This window comes from Trichomycterus rosablanca, chromosome 4 (genome assembly GCF_030014385.1).
Source record: "Trichomycterus rosablanca isolate fTriRos1 chromosome 4, fTriRos1.hap1, whole genome shotgun sequence".
In the NCBI taxonomy this organism is placed as follows: domain Eukaryota; kingdom Metazoa; phylum Chordata; class Actinopteri; order Siluriformes; family Trichomycteridae; genus Trichomycterus; species Trichomycterus rosablanca.
In genome coordinates this window covers 52035325-52056379 of record NC_085991.1, presented here as the reverse complement: position 1 = coordinate 52056379, position 21055 = coordinate 52035325, and the positions used below count along the sequence as shown (strand labels likewise).

The window sequence follows — 21055 nt, the reverse complement described above, 5'->3', positions numbered from 1 at the left end:
AAACTGTAATAAACAGAACTGATATAAACTCACCTGCAATCAGAAACTCAAATGACCAACAAAACTACAAACACAGACACGAAACAGATCTGCACTCAGACTGAACAGGATCACTTTTATTTCTGCTGAACTAAAGGTGGGAGGAGAGAGAGAGAGAGAGAGAGAGAGAGAGAGAGAGAGAGAGAGAGAGAGAGAATGACAACATAAAGTTTTTTTTATTTTTACCATCTGGTCAAGGTCGCGGTGGGTCTGTGTTGGTAAACCTGGATGCAATTCAAGAATACACGCTGGACAGAGTGCTAGTTATCTGAACCACACCATTTATTATTCAGCTTTGTTTAAAATAATAGACAAACACATATTATAGCCACAACCCCAGATCATAAATAGTTGTGACTGTATGGAAAATGCAAATAAAAAAACTGCAGTGCTTCTTACATTTACTTTGACTTTATTGAATACAGAATTAACCCAGAATATTTCATGTTTTATTGATTTAACTTTATATTGTTTGTTAATATACATTCATTTTTGCAACAGGCCTGCAACATGATCCAAAAATGTTTGTAATGTTGCTTCTTCCTTCTCACAACACCTAATAGATATTTTGGCCCAAGGATACCAAACAATAAAGTGTTTCAGGTGTTATTTAGTCCCGTTCACCCTGCAAACATATCTGAAGTACTGAAGAGTGGCATTTCTGAACAGTCTAGCCATTGGGAGGTCCTCTTGTCTGGGTGCTCTCAGTCCTGGCCCCAAGTTTAGACAGAAATAAAAGGTTGCATCAGGAAGGGCATAAAAAATGCGTCAAATCAGGTATGCAAACCAGAATGATCCACTGTGGTGACCAGTAATCCACTGCTTTATCTACAGTACCTAAGATGACTTCTGAAAGAAAAAAATCTTCATGCTCGACAGGTGTGATGATAAGTGGTGCTGAGTTTGTACCTCTATAATTGACTGAGGGACAAAAATATGGATAAAGTCCGCCCTTGAAAGACTGATCAGTAAAACTGTAGATATGAGAGCTGGCATCTACATCATAGAAGGAGACCAAACCCTCCTCATAATCCACAAACACTCCCACCTTCTGAGGAGCCTGTTTCAGTGTGAGAAGAACAGGAGGCGAGTCACAAGCCTCATATTCAGTCTTATTCCTCAGCCATACAATCCAGTATCCAAACGTTGGACTGAATATCACCTTCCCCGTCCTGTTAATGGACCCTCTGGTGACTCCTAAATCCCAGTCTGTCTTACCACAGACCTGCACCTCATAGTAAAATCTTCCTGAAGAGAATCCCTGCTTTCCCAGTACACAGGGGCAGCTAATGAACCTCTCCTGACTATCAGGAAGATTCTGTCGTTTGTCTCCATGCTTCACTTGTTTTCCATCATCAGACAGGATGAGTTTAGAATTTGTTGTATCGGGATCCAGAGTCACGTCAACTGAAAGAAAGAAAACAATAACATGTCTTTTAATTATATGGTTTTACAGTTATTTTATTGTAATGTTTACCACTGCTTAATCCTGGACTGGCACTGTGTCCAGTTTCTGGGAATTACTGGGTGGTTACACACCTCAGACAGGATGCTAATCCATCACACATATTATATTAAAATAAAAAGTTTTAATTAAATGAATCTTTGTTTATTTTTAGTAAGGTCTTAATTTATATTTAAGGTAACAGTGGGTAGTAGCTACACCGAAACATGCTAGCATGGCAGTACACACTCAATTTACTCACTCACACCCATTGGCAGTCAATCCCCTGTGAAGCATATTACATAGTACAACAATCTGCAGTTATACTGTAGTGACTGCTGTACTTCAAAAGCTCAAATACTTGAATGGGGCAGGGCCAAATTCACTTACCATCCAAGAGTGTCTTGTGTATTTGGGTTGGAGGAGTGTATTTTACTGAGTTCAATTATCTAGGTTGGTGTATTTCAGAGCTTAGGTTTTATAAGTGATTGGGATGGGCTATACTGCTGTAGGAGATGAGCAAGATATGTGGACGCTAAACCATTTAGAAAATGTACTGTTGTTAGCAGGATTTTCTAAACCATATGGAACTTACCAAGCAGTGAGTAAAACTGTGGTAGAATTATACTGGTTGATTGGTGCTGGACTTTCTGGATTTTTATAGAGCTACACTGGTTGTATGTGCTGTATGTGTCCATTTGTATGTAGTGCCATCTATTGGTAAAAAGTGTGCACTGCATTCAGCAACTTAACCTGAAGCGTTTGTAGTTCATGCCATTCTTTCATTTTTACTAACCAATTAATTCTGGTCATAGATGCTGTGGGTTTGGTGCCACCCAGAAGCACTGGGCACAAGACAAGAACTGGCAGACATGTGGAGGGTTAAAGTAGCCAATTCACCTTCTGCATGTTTTTGGGAGTTTGTAGAAAACCAGAGTACCAAGAAGACACCAACATAGCCACAAAATGAGAAGAAGGTAGAGGAAGAAGGACAGTTTTAATGCCTATAGTTTTTAAATTGGATGTCCAACAAGCTCACATTTAGGGGTTTGCATACTTTTAGTAACACAGTGTATACAGTATTTTGTCAAAGAATGAGAGCCACTCACCTGCATATTGCTGAATTCTCTTCAGATCTGTTTGAAAAAGAATAATGACATTTTCATTTTATTTCCATGTGTTAATGCTTGTGTTAAATAGCAGAGAATTAGACTCACAACAACAAAAACAGACAGCTAGACCACAAAGCAATGAACATTAGTGAAGGGTTTAAAATCTAGAAACAAATCCAGAATTAATCTGAGGCATCACATATGTATTTCTGTTATTAAGACAGCAAATACATTTAAATATGTAAGGTTCTGTGGCGTCTGTGGGACTTACCACTCTTCCCCGACGTCACAAGCCTTACAGAGCAGTTCTGCGCTAGGCCTTAAGTAATAGGCCAGCTCGTTAGGGCGAACGACCTGCAGCTGCGGTTCCCTTTATTCATTTCCTTTTTTGTTTTGGGCACTGCGGTGTCCGTGGGGACTGCTGACGGCTCCCCCACGCTTCTTTTTAGCCTTAGAGGTACCCCTGGTGGCATAAGGCCATTAGGGTGTGTAGACCGCAAGGTTGAGGTAATTAGCTTTGCTTTACCTTTTTTAGAAGTAGCGTGGTGCTATGCCGTGCAGTCCTCGAACTGCTTTTTATTTCCTCGTTAGCATTTAGCATTAGCGGTTGAAGCCAGCCCCGTGTTACGGCGCTGGTTCTTTCACCGCTATTGTTCCCTTGTTGATTCTAGCTAGTGGATCTATATATCCTTCTATATATATAACTATATACAGATATGCAATTTAGCAGCATGTGTAAATTTCATATCTGTATATAGTCTCATAGTTTGTATATTTTTGTGTTTAATGTTTAATGTAGTATACATTGCTTGTACACTGTATTAATACTAGAGAGATAATATCAGCATCAACATCAGCGAAAACAAATTCCTTGTGTGTATCCACATACTTGGCAAATAAATCTGATTCTGATTCACGATTTAGACACGATGTGCCTTGTATGGGTATTTACCTGCTTTAATTTTTTTTTTTCTAACATTTTGCAGTGTTACAACCTGAAATTAAAACAAACTGAAATGGGATTCATCTGCACAAAATAACCCATAACACTGAAAATAATTAGATACAATAATTACAAATAAAAAAAAATCTAAATTGTCGGTGCAAACTTACGTATCCTCATTGCTGTAAAATTACTAAATTGGTTTTGGCTCCGGACACATCAGTGTTGTGCTCCTTAAACAGAGGCCAGTTTTTGGTTTGGCTGTTTTCTTTTTCCCCTATCTGCCTGTTCAGCTACTTTCTTACTTACAATGTATTATTGTAAGTAAACACACACACACACACATTTAGAATTCCAGTGACCAGTGGCCATGACCTACCACATATGGAAAATAAGTAAGACAGGTTAATTTTACTAATGACAATCCAGCAATTGTCTTCAGTCTCCTCATAATTATACCCGTTATGTATCCTTTTCTTTACCATGTTGACTCAAAAATATAGTGTTAAGATTTATGTAAGAGCCTCTGTACAAGCTCACAAAATATCCTGAGCCTTTTTTAATCTGTTTGATACTTCATGACTTTTCTTAATTTCATTGAAACTGCAAATAAACAATATTTTTATATTTATATTTTTATACTGATAATGTGTTCCAAACACCCCCAAATTTATACACCTCTGTTTGGAGATCCCAGCTATGATTATAGGCAGCTGATTTTTAGTTTTTAGTTTCTGTCGGATGCTGAGGGTACAGCTGACTCCTATACACACACACACACACACACACACCTTTAAATAATCTCTCACTTCTCTCTCTCCAGTTACTTTGGTTAATTAATTTGTTAATTTGGTATTTCCCCACACAACACTGGAGTCTCTGGGACCCCAAAGAACAAGGCAGTAAAGTCAAAGTCAACCCAGGAAGTAACACCAGGAGTCCAGGAGGTTTGGGTTAGTAACAAGTTCTGTACTTTATTAAGCTTCTCCAAAATTAAAAAACAAGACTGAAATTTTACTTCTAATTATTTTTTTGTTTAACAGGAACAATAAACACTTATATACAAATCAAAACACAAAACATCTCATTTATGACCTAAAAACTATCAGCAGCCTGACACACCATGACCCTGACCAGGATGAAGCAGCTAGCAAATATAAAAAATGAATTAATAAAGTTATTAACATGAAATAAAGGGGGCACTGTGGCTAAGTGGGTAGCACTGTCAACTTACAGCAAGAAGGTCCTGGGTTCGATCCCCAAGCAGGGCGGTCCGGGTCCTTTCTGTGTAAAGTTTGTATGTTCTCCCTGTGTCTAATTGGAGATACTGAATTGTCCTATAGGTACCCGGCCGCTAGGATGCATAAACCAGCGCATTGTAGTGCAGGTCCCAAGCCCGGATAAACAGGGAGGGTCGTGTCAGGTATTGGGTACCAAATAATCACAGAAAAACACACTAACAGATTTACTCACTCAGACAGGAGGAATTTAGAGCAACCAATCCACCTACTGGATTTTTAGAAGGTATATGTGCAACCAATTCAAATTCAAATCAAATTTGGACAGAAAATGATTTGAGATCAGAAAAAGATAAAAGACTGGATTTAAATTTTTCCAGCCTGTGTAGGTACAATAAAACAGCTGAGAAAAAAATTCAACCTTTAATTAATTAAAGTAATTCTTACTAATAACTGCAGCACATGTGGTTGTATTATGTAAAAATAATGACTTATTGATGAATAATTTTCTTAGATAAAGTTATTTAACCCTTTTTACTCATCTTTACCAGGGGGTCCAGTAATTATGGAGGTGACTGTAGCTCCCCAGGACATAATCACAACATACAGTGTATTCAGATAAGCTCAAAATGCCCCGCCCACAATATACTGATGTAAAAAATATATATAAATAAACATATTCCACTCAGTAACTTTGCATAATGTTGGGATCCATCAGTTGTTAATATTTACTTTTTTCACACATGGGCAGTTGGTGTTGGATAATTTTTCTCTTTAATATTAATCAATAATCAGTTTGTCTTTTATTTTTTACAGCTCTGAATATATTCTAAATGTTTTATTTTAAAAGAAAATCTTGATAAATGTATCACTGCCTCACATGAGATTCTAAAATCACTTAAACAGTTTAATGTTACACTTTCATGTAAATTTTATATTTAATTTGTTGAATCTGACAGTTTCACTTTTGATCCTGAATAAAGACAAAACCCCGGGTAGAGGGGCTGAGTGAACGTGGTCTGAACTCTGTGGAGGAGCTTCATTGTATCAGAGACGCTGTAGAAGGACAGAGTTCCTGCTCTGTAATCCACATACACTCCTATTCTAGAGGAACTCGGCATTATGGGAATTTCAGTTCCTTTGCTATTGTGCCAGAATGAAAATCTGGATGAAGAACAGTGCAAAATCCAGGACTGATCATTACGTCCAAACAAACACTCATAACCCTCTCCCTTCCTGCTGATGCTTTTATATGACACTGCTATATAAACGCCATAATTCCCACTCCACTCAACCTCCCAGTAACAGCGTCCACTCACACTCTCTCTACACAGAACCTGGGGGTAACAATCAAATCTATCTGGATGATCAGGATACGACTGAAATTTTCCACTCCAGGTCGCCACTTTGTTCTCCTCAGACAGACTGAGGTCTTCATTTACTGTGTTTAGATCCAGTGTGAACCGGCAGAAATCTGGAGAGGAAACAACATAAACCAATTAACATATACTGTAAGTGTGTGTGTGTGTGTGTGTACATGTAAGATGTCTGTGTGAGGTCCTGAGTCACACACATACACACCACTAACACACACATACACACCATTAACACACACCTACACACACCTACACACACTGACACACCATCTACACACACACCACTAACACACACCTACACACACCAACACACCACTAACACACACATACACCACCTACACACCACTAACACACAACCTACACACACAGACACACCACTAACACTCTCACACACTAACACACATTAACACACACCTACACACACACACACACCAATACACCACTAACACACTCCAACACACACTAACACTAACACACACCTACACACACACACAGACACACCACTAACACACCCACAAACACTAACACTCTCACACACTAACACACACCTACACACACACACCAGGGTTATTATCGTTAACGAAAACGAACGAAATAACGAAAACTGAAATTGAAAAAACATTTTCGTTAACTGAAATAAATAAAAACGGTAATTAAAAGAAAAAACAATAACTAACTGAAACTGTATTATGCGTTTACAAAACTAACTAAAACGTACTAAAATTATAGATAAAATAGCCTTCATTTTCGTGTTTGTCTATTTATTTTGTGAACTGATATGAAATCGATTATTTCCACTCCAGCGTTCACTCGGCGATCAAAACTCGGCTCTCAGTCGCTATGTGTGAACTATCCAACAACTCGACCCGACCGGCTCGCCGACCACTCGGCGACTGGATCGAGTTTTCTAGCACGCCAGATATCTGATCTCAGACGGGCAACTGGGAATGAGTGACATGTCGAACAGCCAATGAGAACACAGGATACAGCGTGGGGGAAATGCAGGAGAGGATATAGTTTATATCAGAGCCGTAGATAGAGAGAGTTGCGACACTCCTTGATCTCGCCGCTACGCGGTCACGTGGTTCATGTAACCCTCAATAGTTCCAAACAAACCTGGCGCTGTCATGTTCTCATATGGGACCGGCAGCAGTAAATGAAATATTAAACGCTAAATAATAAACATTTGTACAATTTCTGGGTATTTTCAACTGCGTTTACATTTACTGCATCTGCTTTAATGTCAATTTGGTATATAAAGTGGAAGATTGATGTTTATAATGACTTGTTAATAGGTCGTTTTGTTAACACAGTAAATTATATTAGCATACATTACATAATGCCATATCATTAAGTAGTAGAGACAATATACAGTACAGAGATTAAAGTTTTTTTTATGTTTTGTTTTTTGCATAAACTAATCTCCCTTCACTTTCCTGAGGATTCATAATAATAATCATTTTGGCTAAACACTAAGTCATGTGGCTGGATTCATAAGGTTTACCTGCACTGAATGAACAGATTGATAAACACACTACCGTACCTTTAACATTATAGTGCAGGTACATGAAATAGCTTCATTCATCTCTTATTTCATGAGTGATTAATCATTGATTCCTACAGGTAATACATGAATGAATTCATTATGAATATGCACAAGTTCATTTTGTCTAATGTAAGTGGTGGACAAGGTACACAAACCATGTAGTTGAGTTAAAGTAGAGATATCCAAGGTAACATATTACTCCAGTAAAAGTAGTAGTAAAAGTAAAAATACTCTTTACCTCCACTAAAGTACTAAACTAAATGTACCTTCAAATGTACTTATGTATGAAAGTAAAAGTAGCATGATTTATTATGGCTCTAATGTTTTATGATCATTTCTGTAACAAGACTCTTGATTAATCAACTCATTTTAGGTAAAAAGACTCGTGTGTCATTAATTAAGCTTAGCTGACTAAGCTAAATTCAGTTATACCTATTAAATAAGATAAACATGTAACATTTAGTGCTGAGCAAATGCTAAACAATAACAGTATTAAGTATATTAATGACATTAAATTCATATTTTTTTTAAAACAAAGCAACATACAGCTAAAAATGCTTGATAAGTAGTGGAAATTAATGGGGCTCTATGGGATGTTTGGAACTATACAGAGCTCCACAACCCGGAAGCTGCGCAGAAAAAATGTCCCGCCCCCTTTACAACGGTTCCCTACGGGAGTGTCGCCACTCTGTTCTCTCTACCGCTCTGTCCCATACTCCACTCTGTTCTCTCTACCGCTCTGTCCCATACTCCACTCTCTTCTCTCTACCGCTCTGTCCCATACTCCACTCTCTTCTCTCTACCGCTCTGTCCCATACTCCACTCTCTTCTCTCTACCGCTCTGTCCCATACTCCACTCTGTTCTCTCTACCGCTCTGTCCCATACTCCACTCTCTTCTCTCTACCGCTCTGTCCCATACTCCACTCTCTTCTCTCTACCGCTCTGTCCCATACTCCACTCTCTTCTCTCTACCGCTCTGTCCCATACTCCACTCTGTTCTCTCTACCGCTCTGTCCCATACTCCACTCTCTTCTCTCTACCGCTCTGTCCCATACTCCACTCTCTTCTCTCTACCGCTCTGTCCCATACTCCACTCTCTTCTCTCTACCGCTCTGTCCCATACTCCACTCTCTTCTCTCTACCGCTCTGTCCCATACTCCACTCTCTTCTCTCTACCGCTCTGGTTTATATCAGGATACACTGGCACACACACGTAGTATTTCTGATTTGATCGTCCTCTACAAAACATAACACCCATGCTGCATTACAAAATTATTAATTAACATCCACTTTACTGCAGAACAAGCCATATACTGTTTGTGTTGCCAAATCCACTCAGATTCATTTATTTTTTCTCTTTGATATTACGCTGCACATCAGACCACAAACACTTTGATCGCTCGCTACTTGTTGACGTGCATTTTTGGACGTGGTATCATTAAAACCCCCTTGTCACTTCTCACGTGTGTTTTTGTTTAAAAGAAGAAAAAAAGGAGACCAGAGAAGCTCGCCTGCGATTCCAGTTGGTAATGGATCATGTAGTGTGAAACCCCCTATCGCCGATCAGTCGTGTAGTGTGAAATATACACCGACTGAAAGACTCCCGAGTGCAAGAGATCCAGTCGTGTAGTGTGAACTGTACAGCGACCTGACGACTTGGAAAGTCGTGTAGTGTGAACTTGGCATTAGCTGCCGGTGCTCCGTACGGTACCTCATGCGGCCTTTCCCAATCCGCTCCCTCCTCACTAACACTCCACTACAGAGGGACACTCCACGTGAACGCGCAAACGGAGGCGGAATGGAGAGGGGGAGTGAGTAGGGAGCGGATTGAGATTGGGGAGATGCTCCCTGACGGCACTTAATGTTTACAAAAAGACTGTTTCTGTTTCTTCTCACCACGCTATCCTGCAAAATGACCACAGCAAAAGTTAAGTTTATGTTTTTCTCAGATTGAGCTCCCTGATGTGTGTCTCATGAATTAGTTTATATTAATATTAGGGCTGTCATTAATCGCGATTAACACGTTATATTTTTAATCGCGGTTAAAAAAAAATCTCAAGATGAAACATTTTAATCAAACTATTTTTATTGGGTTCTTGTGCCACGTAAGTGTGTGTCTCTGTGGTTAATTGCATTTCTTAAAAGTGCATGAAGCAGAACGCTGATTAAGAACAATATAATGGCCAGTGATAGCTCAGTGGTTAAGGTACTGGTCTAGTAAACAGAAGGTTGCTGGTTCAAGCCCCGCCACCACCAAGTTGCCACTGTTGGGTCTCTGAGCAAGGCCCTAAACCCTCAATTGCTCATCGTGTAAGTCGCTTTGTCTGCTAAATGCTGAAAATGTAAATGTAAAAATAAGCACAGGTGGACACGGTCAATTCTGAGACCTTCCCTACACACTTGCTCCCTATGCCCTATAGTACACTTAACATTCTTAAAAGGCCAGACAATATATTTGTAATTCACATTACATGACCAGTGAGACGTTAGAAAACAACATTCTTTTTCTAAGAATAGCTCTTTTTAAAGAAAAATAGTTCTTGTGTGAATTACAAGGGCAGGAAAAACTATGGCAGATACAAAAGGTGCACTGGGGCCCATGGCAGGGGGTCCTCCACGACATGAACTCAACCACTCACCTCACTGCCCCCCCCCACATTGGCTGCACTCACCAGGTCATCATTATTATATTACAATAATTTCGTTAAGTAAAATTAAAAGAACTGAAACTGTGCAGTAAAAATACCAGGCAGGAATTTGGACCTGAAGTGTAACTTCTGAGTGACTTTTAATTCATTCTGATCAGCTATCAGCATCTGCAATTTGTTGAGGGGGCCCAACATTATTTATCGCATGACAGCCCTAATTATTATGTTCATGTGTGTCCTTTTCAGCAGCAGTATTACACACATTTTGCACCTAAGGCTGCTATCTTGTGGACTGTTACAGTTTTTGTGGACAGTTGGTTGTTCAACAGTAATTGAATAAATTTTTTAAATGGTATCTTTTGTTGAGTTTTTATTACACAATACTTACTCTGACCTTTTTAAATCCTGCACCTGAAAAATAACCCAAAGTATGAAAAAACTAAAACTAATACTAAAACTAATAAAAACTAAACTAAAACTAAGCATTAAACAAATAATAAAAACTAATAAAAACTAGCAAACCCACTCTAAAAACTAATTAAAACTAACTGAATTAGAGAAAAAAAAGTCAAAACGAAATAAAACTAAACTATAATGAAAAATCCAAAACTATTATAACCTTGACACACACACACACAAACACACCACTAACACACTCCAACACACCACTAACACTCTCACACACTAACACACACCTACACACACACAGACACACCACTAACACACACCAACACAACACTAACACTCTCACACACTAACACACATTAACACACACCTACACACACACAGACACACCACTAACACACCCACACACACTAACACACACCTACACACACACACCACTAACACACCCACACACACACCACCTACACACGACACACAACTAACACACACAGAAACACCACTAACACACCGACATATCACTAAAACACACTAACACACCAACACATCACTAACACACACCGACACACCACTTACACACACCAACACACCACCTACACACCACTAACACACCGACACATCACTAACTCACACTAACACACCGACACATCACTAACACACACCAATATCACACACCGACACACCACCTACACACACAAACATAACACTAACACACACCTACACACACAGACATAACACTAACACACACCTAGACACAGACACACCACTAACATACACTAACACACCAACACATCACTAACATACATTAACACACCGACACATCACTAACACACACCACTATCACACACCGACACACCACCTACACACACAACACACTACTAACCCACACTGACACATCACCTACACACACCGACACACCACCTACACACACATACACACACAGAAATAACACTAACACACACCTACAGACATAACACTAACACACACCTACACACACCGACACAACACTAACACACACCTACACACACAGACGCACCATCCAACACACCACTAACACTCTCACACACTAACACACACCTACACAAACCTACACACACACAGACACACCACTAACACACCCACACACACTAACACGCTCACACACTAACACACACCTACACACCACTAACACACACCCACACACCACCTACACACACAACACACAACTAACACACACCTACACACCCCTAACACACACCAATACACCACTAATACACACCGACACACCACTAACACACACCACTAACACACACCGACACACCACCTACACACACAGAAATAACACTAACACACACCTACACACACCGACATAACACTAACACACACCTACACACACAGACGCACCACTAACATACACCGACACATCACTAACACACACCGACACACTAACACACACTGACACATCACCTACACACACCGACACACATACAGAAATAACACTAACACACACCTACACACACACAGACATAACACTAACACACACCTACACACACTAACACACACCTACACACACAGACGCACCACTAACACACACCAACACACCACTAAGACACACCTACATACACACAGACACACCACTAACACACATTAACACACACCTACACACACAGACACACCACTAACACACCCACACACACCAGTACACCACTAACATACACCACCTACACACACCACACCACTAACACACACAGACACACCACTAACACACACCACCTACACACCACCTACACACACCGACACACCACCTACACACCACTAGCACACACTGACACATCACCTACACACACCAACACACACGACACACCACTAACACACACCTACACACAAGACACACTACTAACACACACCTACACACAGACACACAACTAACACACCAATACACCACTAACAGAGACACCACTAACACACACAAACACACACACCAACTACACACACGACACACCACTAACACACACCACCTACACACACCACAAACACACACAGACACACCACTAACACACACCACCTACACACACCGACACACCACCTACACACCACCTACACACACAGACATAACACTAACACAAACCTACACACAGACGCACCACTAAGACACACCTACACACCACTAACACACACCTACACACACAGACACACCAACACACAACCTACACACACAGACACATCACCTACACACAGCGACACACACACATACACACACAGAAATAACACTAACACACACCTACACACACACAGACATAACACTAACACACACCTACACACACTAACACACACCTACACACACCTACACACACAGACGCACCACTAACACACACCAACACACCACTAAGACACACCTACATAGACACAGACACACCACTAACACACACTAACACACATTAACACACACCTACACACACAGACACACCACTAACACACCCACACACACCAGTACACCACTAACATACACCACCTACACACACCACACCACTAACACACACAGACACACCACTAACACACACCACCTACACACACCGACACACCAACACACCACCTACACACCACTAGCACACACTGACACATCACCTACACATACCAACACACACCTACACACACGACACACCACTAACACACACCTACACACAAGACACACTACTAACACACACCTACACACAGACACACAACTAACACACACCAATACACCACTAACAGAGACACCACTAACACACACACACACACCAACTACACACACGACACACCACCTACACACACCACTAACACACACAGACACACCACTAACACACACCACCTACACACACCGACACACCAACACACCACCTACACACCACCTACACACACAGACATAACACTAACACAAACCTACACACACAGACGCACCACTAAGACACACCTACACACCACTAACACACACCTACACACACAGACACACCAACACACAACCTACACACACAGACACACCACCTACACACATGACACACCACTAACACACACAACCTACACACACACCACTAACACACACAGACACACCACTAACACACACCACCTACACACACTGACATATCACTAACACACACTAATACACCGACACATCACTAACACACACCACCTACACACACCACACCACTAACACACACAGACACACCACTAACACACACCACCTACACACACCGACATATCACTAACACACACTAATACACCGACACATCACTAACACACACCACTATCACACACCGACACACCAACACACCACCTACACACCACTAACATACACCGACACACCACTAACACACACCACTATCACATACCGACACACCAACACACCACTAACATACACCGACACATCACTAACACACACCACTATCACACACCGACACACCACCTACACACCACTAACACACACTGACACATCACCTACACACACCAACACACCACCTACACACACAGACATAACACTAACACAAACCTACACACACAGACGCACCACTAAGACACACCTACACACCACTAACACACAACTACACACAAACAGACACACCACTAACACACACACTCACACACAATAACACACACTAACACACACCTAAACACACCACTAACACACTCCAACACACCACTAACACACACACACACACACTAACACACACCTACACACACACCAATACACCACTAACACACACCAACACACCACTAACACACACACAGACACACCACTAACACACTCCAACATACCACTAACACACACACACACTAACACACACCAACACACCACTAACACACACACACCACCTATACACATGACACACCACTAACACACACCTACACACCACTAACACACACCAATACACCACCCACACACCAACTACACACACACGACACACCACTAACACACACCGACACACCACTAACACACACAATACACCACTAACACACACACACACCCACACACACACCAACTACACACACAACACACCACTAACACTGACACATCACTAACACACACCACTATCACACATCGACACACCACCCACACACCACTAATACACACCAACACACCACCTACACACACCGAACACACCAACTATACACACCAACTATACACACCATCTACACACACCAACACACCACTAACATACACCGACACACCACCTACACACACAGACACACCACTAACACACGCCTACACACACTAACACACCACTAACACACACGACACACCACCTACACACATCGACACACCACCTACTCACCACTAACACACGACACACCACTAACACACACCACCTACACACCACTAACACACACCACTAACACACACTGACACACCAACACAATAAAGTTTTCTTTGAATTTCTAAGTGTGTGTGAGAGCAAAGGATTAGTTTTTAAATAATCATTTAAATAATTAATGAATATCAACCAATTAACCAAATGTAATTAATAATTAAGTTTAATTAGATTAAGAGCTTTAGGAGCACATCAATGTCTCATCAAGGAAACCGTGCAAGAACCCAGATAAACATTAAAGAAACCACAAGACTTGCTTCACTTAAATTACATCTGATCTAATGATTCCACTATTAGAAGGAGACTAAGCACAAATAAAATTCATAGGAGAGTCGCTGGGTAAAATCAACAATAACTAGGGGTGGGTTTATAAAATCGATTTTTTTATTCGAATCGATCTTTATTTGAACGATCAGATTCATATAAACGCGAGATCGATCTTTTAAATACGCCCCTTTTTACGGTGTACATGGAAATCTGTTACCCCTTTAATCTCGCGTTACCAGTCACTGTTTTTTGCGCAACGAGATCTGATCTGCACATCAGTCTAGCATGGCAGAAGCTCAAGTAATGTCTAGTTCACACTACATGATTTTTGCCCTGATTTTCGCTCAGTGACGGCTCGGCGCTGGATTTACCGGTTCGGGAGGAATTCGGTGTATGATCTGCGATCAAAACTCGGCTCTCAACCAATGTGAAACAACGAGGGGAAACACAGGGGAGAGGTTATAAACACCTGGTTCAGGGGTGTAATACAGAATACATCAGCACACAAGTTTTACAGTATTTCTGATCTTATCATTCATATTTATTAACCTCCAACTCACTATAAAACAATTCTTGCTGCTCGTGTTGCCAAATCCACTTTCAAATATTGTTAACCCTTGAGTTTACGCTGCACAACCGCGCACACACTTTGATCTCTCGCTACTTGTTGATGTGCATTTTTGGACGTGGTATCATTAAACCTTTCATCACTTCTCACATTTGTTTTTGTGACAGAACGTAGTTTGGGAGAGCAGAGAAGCTCGCCTGTGATTCCAGTTGGTGATAGATGGTGTAGTGTAAAACCGAAAGTGCAAATCAGAAAGTGGTGTAGTGTAAACTTGGCATAAGCTGTTTAACAGTCAGGTGTATGTTTACATTACATTTCCACTGTTGTAGTATGTCAGACATATAAAATAATAATAAAAAATGAATGGTACTGTTTTCTGTTTTGGATTAATTATTTATGTAAACAAAATACACAAATATTTTTTAATAATGAGTGTTCTTTGTACAATTATCACATTTGTTCTCTGAACATCTTGACATATTTAAACAAAACCTGTTAAAGTAACTCAAATATGCCTAACTGTGTTGAATCGAAATCGAATCGAATCGGAAATCGAATCGAATCGGGACCTTGTGAATCAAATTGAATCGATCCAGGAAATTAGTGGCGATACCCAGCCCTAACAATAACTAAGAGGAACATGAAGCCTCGTCTCTCATTTCCCGATATAAAAACCCTCAATCACCCCTAAGCTTTATGGAATAATGTTCTGTGGAGCTTTTTAAAAGACTTGGATCCTGTTATACCTGCAATGAAGCTAAAACAGCATTTTGCAGTAAAAACATCTGACTAACAGTCAGTCATGGTGGTGATAGTGTGAATGTGTTGGAATGCTTTGCTGCTTCAGGGCTGAAGAAAAATGTCTGGTCATCAGTTCATAATTTAAAGATCAAACACTTGTGTAATACAAAAACAAAACAATTCCAAATAAGATCAAATCTTTGTCAAAATGACTGAAAAACCAGTTTCGATTTTGGATTAAACTGATTAAATCTGGATTTCAACCCAATTAAGGGGTTGTAGCATCTGAAAAAGTGAAATGTAACAATAATGTAAGAACAGAGGTAACTGGGGGGTGCAAATACTTTTTCACAGGCCTGTTTATGTTTGTGAGAAACTTACATTGTAGAAAATCTTCTCTGGTTTGAGGTGAAAGGATCTGAATTTCCTTCACTGCAGAAAGAGTTACAGAACAATCACTAATCACAGTAAATAAATATTAACATGTGTGTACGGTGAGTAAGAAGTTTGGCATGTTCTCCCAGTGTTTGTCTAAAGTCTGAGTTAATTGACCAAGTGTGAGCGTGTGTCACAATGCAGTGTGTATTCCTACCTTTTGAGCAGTATTTCATTTAAACCTGGACTAGCTGTGACCTTGAATAGTTTATGGTAAATGAGTAAATAAAATGTTGTTAGATGTAAAAAGTTCATGTTGGTGGATTTGTATGTTTTGTTTGATATTTGAGTACCGAGCATTTTGGAGACAATGGAACATCGAGGGCTTTAACTCACCTTCATCTGGTATCTTCTCAAACTGCTCTTTCCAGAATTCTTCTACTTTCTTTCTCAGCTGAGATACAGACTCTGTAACATCATCAAATGAGAGGAAAGGACTGATTGTGATGATGGGTGATTCTGCAGATCCAGCAGGAGTCGAGAGAGACTGGAAACTCTACATCCAGATAAATAATGTTCACAGAGAAACAACAAGATGATGAAGAAACACAAATAATGAACCATCAGTCATTATCAGTCAACATTAAAAGCAACCTAATGTTGACCTGAAATGAGCAACACATTCAAGATAATGAATATCTAGTTCACCCACAGCTTCATCTGGCCAAATAGGGTGGCTGCCCACAAAAAACTCAGCCCTGTTATTTCCCTACCTGTCGACCAGAGCCATTAACATTGAATCTAATCTCTAAATATTTGTTAGTCATCACATTTATCACATTCTAAGTATATTATATATTATTACTCTGATTTGTGCACTAATAATGTTATTATATAATAATTCCTTACATCTAATAATAAAATCACCCACTTTTCCACCACTGTAGTTTTAGTGCTGTTACCTGGAGGAAATGGATGGGATCCTCTGTGTGTGAAAGCTTCTCCAGTTCAGCATCTTTCTTCTTCAGATCTACAATCTCCCGCTCCAGCCGAGTCATGACATTTTCAGCTTGACTGACTACAACTTTCTCTCGATCTCTGATCAGTTCTTTCACTTCAGAGCATCTTCTGTTAAATGAGTTGATTAGTTCAGTACAGATCCTCTCAATGTTCTCCACTGCTGTCTGTGCAGAAAACTGTTAGAAGATTCAGTGAGAAGAAACATTTATTACTCACATATTTAGAAGTCAACAGTCAGAAGTCAGAAAATATTTAAAACAAGTTAGGGATCTAATCATAGAAAAGCCCAGATATAAAACACATCAAAGCACAAGTGATCGTAAAGAAATGGACAGTATTAAAACTACAGCCACACTGCCGAGGTCAGGCTCCCCTATTAACTTAATTAAAAACCCAAAGGTAAAAAATCTGAAGAAGTACTATTACTGTTACTCCAGGAGTCATTCTAATTGTCTTGAAGAATTAAGTAACTGTATGTGGTGTTCATGGATTTAAACATGTTGCCAGTATAATCACATGCTAAGGAATTAAAAAATCTTACTTTAAAAAACACCCCAATTAAATGGCAGAAATCCTTGAGGATTAATGAGTCCACTACATTATAGACTTATTTCTAAATTATGTATGTGTATTAAATATTTTAATACTGTAAAATGCACTGGTGGTAGCCCACTGTTTCAGAAATTATTTTCAGCAGCATCTTCTCAAGTTTAAAAACATTTCTCTCTACCAGAAATCTTATAAAGAAAACAGTTTGTGTATTAACCTAAGAAAAATTGGATTGGTTTATAATTAAGTACATTTATTTTCATGAGTCATGATCTTATCACCCTCATAATCATTATCAAGCATTGCTATACACCATCAATCACCAACTAATCAGGCAGAATTCGAGGAATTTTGGTAATTTATGCTCAAAAAATTGTTCTAATAAGTTTTTACCCAAAATATCAAAAACTATGTAAAAGCTGTATGAAGGATCTGGTTTAAAAATGACTCTACCAAGTACAAAAACAAAATAAATTATTTACAGAGAACATAAGTGTCTGATCAACAATGATAATTAAAAATGTTTCTGGTCATATTGATACAAATTCCAAGCTAAAACAGTTACTGATGTGAAGATATGTTGTTATGCACTGCAGTGTTTGGTTTAATAGAGGAGAGTCTGACTGATCCTGAGAACTTTTTGTTTATTAAATTTACCTTGTGAGACTCCACAGCGTTTATCAGCTCATTAAGTTTCTTCTCTCTGTTCTGGATTTTCTTCTGAATTTTTTTCTGGATCTTCAGCAGCTGCTTCTACACAAAATAATAATTCAGAATTTACTTGTACTGTGTACCAGCACCACACAAACAATGTCAGTGTAAATGCTAATCTAACGCTAATCTGTGATGCTTTAATTTTTGTTATTTGTTTATTATAGGATAAATACAGAAAACTTCTCTGATACAAAAAGCACAGAAATCAGAACATTGTCATGTGTGTAGAAAGTCAATGTAGATGTTAGGTGTACCTGATGTCATGATCAATACGTGTCTGCACAAGTTAAATGTATCTAATAAACTGTACAGTGCGAGACTATAAAAACATTATTTTAATTTAGTTCTGCTTGAGTAAAATGTTTGTAATATAGCAGTAATCACATAAATTAGTTGTTACTTGTTAAAGAGAGCTGTATAATATTTTTACCTGTTTCTCAGTTCTTTCTGCTGCAGCTGATATTGTATCATGTCCTTTATGATCATCCATGGTGCACAACATGCAGATACACTGCTGATCAGTACGACAGTAAACCTCCAGGAGTTTATCATGCTGAGAGCAGATCTGCTCCTGGAGTCGTCTGGAGGCTTTAACCAGCTTGTGCTTCTTAAAAGCAGGAGATTCATAGTGAGGCTGGAGGTGAGTTTCACAGTAAGAGGCCAAACACACCAGACAGGATTTAACAGCTTCGTATTTTCTCCCAGTACAGGAATCACACTCCACATCTTCACCTCCAGTAGGAAGTGGAACTTGGGATTTTCTCTTCCTCAGGTTCTCCACAACTTCAGCCAGAATAATGTTTTTACTCACAGCAGGTCTTGGAGTGAAGGTTTCTCTACACTGTGGACAGCTGTATGTTCCCTTATCATCCTCCTGATCCCAGCAGTTGTTGATACACACCATACAGAAACTGTGTCCACATGGAATAGCAACTGGATCCTTCAGTGTTTCCAGACAGACTGGACAGCAAAACTGATCCTGAGTCACTGAATTTTTTGCCTCAGCCATTTTCTGCATGTAAATAGAAACACCAGTAAACACAGCAAGTCATTTAAAGCAGATCAGACTTCCTGGTTTAGTTTAACTACATAAAGTAACAATAAACTGTGATATGATATAAACAGAACTGATATAAACTCACCTGCAATCAGAAACTCAAATTACCAACAAAACTACAAACACAGACACGAAACAGATCTGCACTCGGACTGAACAGGATCAGATCAGTTTCACTTTCATTTCTGCTGAACTAAAGGTGGGAGGAGAGAGAGAGAGAGAGAGAGAGAGAGACTTTTTTGACTTTTAAGACACCTTTAATCAACATTTTCACATAACACCAGCAGTTAAAACCAGCTCAAGGTAATTCCAATGAGACAAGGGAGAAAAAATAAAATAAAATTAATAAATAAATAAATTATACAACAACGATTGAAACAGTCATATTACAGTGACAGTAATTTAGATATTCATCACCAACTCACCAAAATCACCAGGTTCACAGAAAATGCCCCCAACCCCCCACACGTCAAAAAAATTATCTACATTATCCATGATGGTATAATATGTGAATTCAATCAATAATCGCTTTCTCACTAAACCTCTGACCATCAAAACTGGATCGGTACCACCACAACCCTTGATCCTGTTCTTCCTAGTGCACCAGATTGCCAATTTTGCGGCACCATACAGAACATTTAAAAGAACCACTTTATGTCTATTTGTAGCAGAGTACTTGGGCCCATAAATAAA

At 39.6% G+C, this 21055-nt stretch overlaps 1 protein-coding gene across 1 annotated transcript; it reads right to left on the bottom strand.

Moving 5' to 3' along the window:
- Window positions 1-47: 47 nt before the first annotated feature.
- LOC134311999 (tripartite motif-containing protein 16-like) lies at window positions 48-20507 on the bottom strand. The gene is made up of 11 exons (XM_062993648.1): window positions 20448-20507; window positions 19736-20317; window positions 19249-19344; window positions 17985-18218; window positions 17419-17578; window positions 17029-17079; window positions 5734-6250; window positions 3400-3422; window positions 2593-2619; window positions 949-1446; window positions 48-64 (listed from the first exon to the last, which is right to left on the bottom strand). The coding sequence occupies exons 2-11, from the start codon at window positions 20312-20314 to the stop codon at window positions 48-50; spliced, it is 2202 nt and encodes a 733-aa protein (XP_062849718.1). The 5' UTR covers window positions 20315-20317; window positions 20448-20507.
- Between the last annotated feature and the right edge of the window lie 548 nt (window positions 20508-21055).